Raw genomic sequence first — 2,721 nt, forward strand, 5'->3', positions numbered from 1 at the left:
GGAAAAGTTTGAATTTCTTGAAGTGTGCAGAGGGGACAGATGTGGTGAGCAGCCGCAGCAGCAGACATTGATAAAAACAAAAGCCCTGCTCTACAAATTTTTGGTCATCCTCTTTTTCCCTCCCTCTCACTCACACACATGCCCCAATCCCACGCTTAAAATATTTTGTTTCTGTCTCAAGAGAAATAACACACACCCTCTCACCCATCAGAGCTGCTCTCTCTCCCGCGGATGCCGACTCCAACTCAGAACCCCGCCTGGCTCTACTCCCTCCTCTCGGAGAAATTCTTCACACCGTGTTTTCTTCACGAGTTCTCCAAGAAGAACGAGAAGAACATCTTCTGCCTCGACTGCGTCACCACCATCTGCCCTCATTGCCTCTCCCAACACCGCTCCCACCGTCTCCTCCAGGTCTCTACTTCGAACCCCCACCACTCAATTGACAATTCTCCTTCCTTCTGCGCTTAATTTCGAGCTAATTGTCTTCTTTGAAACTTATCAGGTGCGGCGATACGTCTACCACGACGTCATCCGGCTGGATGATCTCGAGAAATTGATCGACTGCGCCTTTGTTCAGGTAGGTGCCTGCTTCTCCAAAAAAACCCAAAATTTCCCCTTCCCTTCTGAACCTTACGAGTTCCCTAACGGGAGGTTTCTTCGTGTACGGTACCAGGCGTATACCACCAACAGCGCGAAGGTTGTTTTCCTCAACCAGAGACCCCAATCCCGCCCCTTCAAGGGCTCAGGCAGTGTCTGCAACACATGCAAGAGAAGCCTCCAGGAGCCATACCACTTTTGCTCCCTCTCCTGCAAGGTAAAAAAAAAAAAAAAAAACCCCACCGGAATGAATTCAAAAGTTTCCGGCTGAGAAGCGGTGTTTTAAGTGGTCGACAGTGTATGCAGGTACAGTATTTGGTGAGGTACGAAGGGTGTATATGGAGGTATCTATACGACTGCGAGTACCTGCCCCTGTCGGAGCTGGACGACGGCCAGATGACACCCAGCTCCATCCTCGACGGCGACGCCTCCCTTCGTACGTCGTCGTCGTCGGGGTCGAGCGGCAACAACCAGAACCACAAGAACAACGTCCCCGCCGGCGCATCGACGGTGGCTTGCACGGCCACCACGACGGAGTTCGTCAGGAGGAAAAGGCGGACCGGAACCGGCTGGAATTCCCGAATTGCCCCTGCCACTCCCTCCGTCACCTCGTCCTTTCCCGCCTTTAGCCGGAGGAAAGGAGTGCCTCAGCGGAGCCCCCTTTTCTGAGAATTTCCGTGAATTCTCAGGAATGGCAAAGACCTTGGGAAATGGTGTATAACTAGAGAGCAAGCGAGCGGGGGCTTTCGGTTCTCGTCGCCTCGCAATTTTGTAAGCCCTGGAAATGAATTCCCAGGAAAGGAAACCGAGGGCTCTCTGTAAATTATGAGCTCATGGAAGATATTTTAGTCGTTTCATTTCTGTTTCCCGCAACTTCACCTCTTCATAAAGGGGAAACAAATATGTTCGCGTTAAATTTCCGAATTATCGCGCTATCGTTTACGTTTGCTTGGAACTTTTTCTCTTTTATTTTGCTGACGGAAAATTTTCGAGCAATGACGACGAAATAGCCTGCGATGGATTAGGGGAGATCGCCCCTCAATTTGTTTGCTTTGCTTCTTCTCTGCTGCTGCTGCTGCCATTATGGAGAACCTGACAATGTGGTCCTGAATTGCCGCCTGCTGACGACTTTAGTGAGGGTATTTTAGTCATTTTCTGGATATGGGGGCTCTGACCGTGACCGTACGCCGTGCTTTTAAGGAGGGAAAGAAAAACAAAACTCAATTTGGGCAAAAAAGAAGGCGAGGGTATTTTAGTCATTTAATGAGGATACTCCTGGTTCGAACGTTGGTCTGGAAAAGCAAAGATTCTTGTAATAATAAGTTTCGATATCTTGCGCTTTTCGGGGTCCGGAGCTGGGATTTGGACCCTGCCCGTTTGATCCGGTTCCGATTCGTTTGATAATCGCCCAGACGCCTACCCGTAGCCTATGTACGGACGCCAGCGGTACCAGTTTGGGTCGGGTCTTCGACTGCATCACATCCATTTAAACAGATTTGAGGAGATCCCTATAACACCCTGTTGCCTGCCAGAGAGATTCATTTTGAATGAGTTGCAACTAGGGGTGGGCATGGGGCCTGGCTGGGGTCCGTTTACATCTCGACTACGCAGCTTTAAGTGTGGCCCAGCCTGTTAATTAACGAACTGGGTTTTGGCTCGGTTCTTAACGGGTTCGGGTTTGAAGAGCAGTCTATGACCTGGTTCATTGGCCTGACGGGCCGATGTGATGCGGGTCAAGTTCAACTTGGTAAATAGTAATCATTAACAAGTTCTCAATTTTTCATTCATCCAATTAATTATTTTTTTAGTTTTCGTTAATTTGGAACTAATTAGTTAAATAATAATTAGTTATCAAGTTATATTTTTTTTATATTATAAATTAATAAACAACTCAAGTTCATTGGGCCGGCCCAAGCCTGCGGGTCAGCTCACATATATAATGGGTCGGGTTTCGATCAGGTACCTAATGGGCTCTGGCCTAAAACATTAGCCCAAACCCGATGCATGCATGGCTGGCCGGGTCAGCTTGGCCCATCGGGTTGCTCGGCCAGTTGCCCACCCCAAGTTGAAACCCGTTTAGGCAGCTTTACGTGTAAAATTTGTGTTTCATAAAAGGCGTGGAGA

The 2,721-nt window shown here is 48.7% G+C and overlaps 1 protein-coding gene across 1 annotated transcript; it reads left to right on the forward strand.

Annotated features, from left to right (window-relative positions):
• The first annotated feature begins 214 nt into the window (after positions 1 to 214).
• LOC149847633 (protein RGF1 INDUCIBLE TRANSCRIPTION FACTOR 1-like) lies at positions 215 to 1,373 on the forward strand. The gene is made up of 4 exons (XM_090009010.1): positions 215 to 411; positions 503 to 577; positions 674 to 814; positions 904 to 1,373. Exons 1-4 carry the CDS (start codon positions 232 to 234, stop codon positions 1,264 to 1,266), a joined length of 759 nt encoding a protein of 252 aa, XP_089865136.1. The 5' UTR covers positions 215 to 231; the 3' UTR covers positions 1,267 to 1,373.
• Positions 1,374 to 2,721: the final 1,348 nt, after the last annotated feature.

The sequence above is a fragment of the Nuphar pumila genome, chromosome 1 (genome assembly GCF_984573655.1).
Source record: "Nuphar pumila chromosome 1, dmNupPumi1.hap1.1, whole genome shotgun sequence".
Classification (NCBI taxonomy): domain Eukaryota; kingdom Viridiplantae; phylum Streptophyta; class Magnoliopsida; order Nymphaeales; family Nymphaeaceae; genus Nuphar; species Nuphar pumila.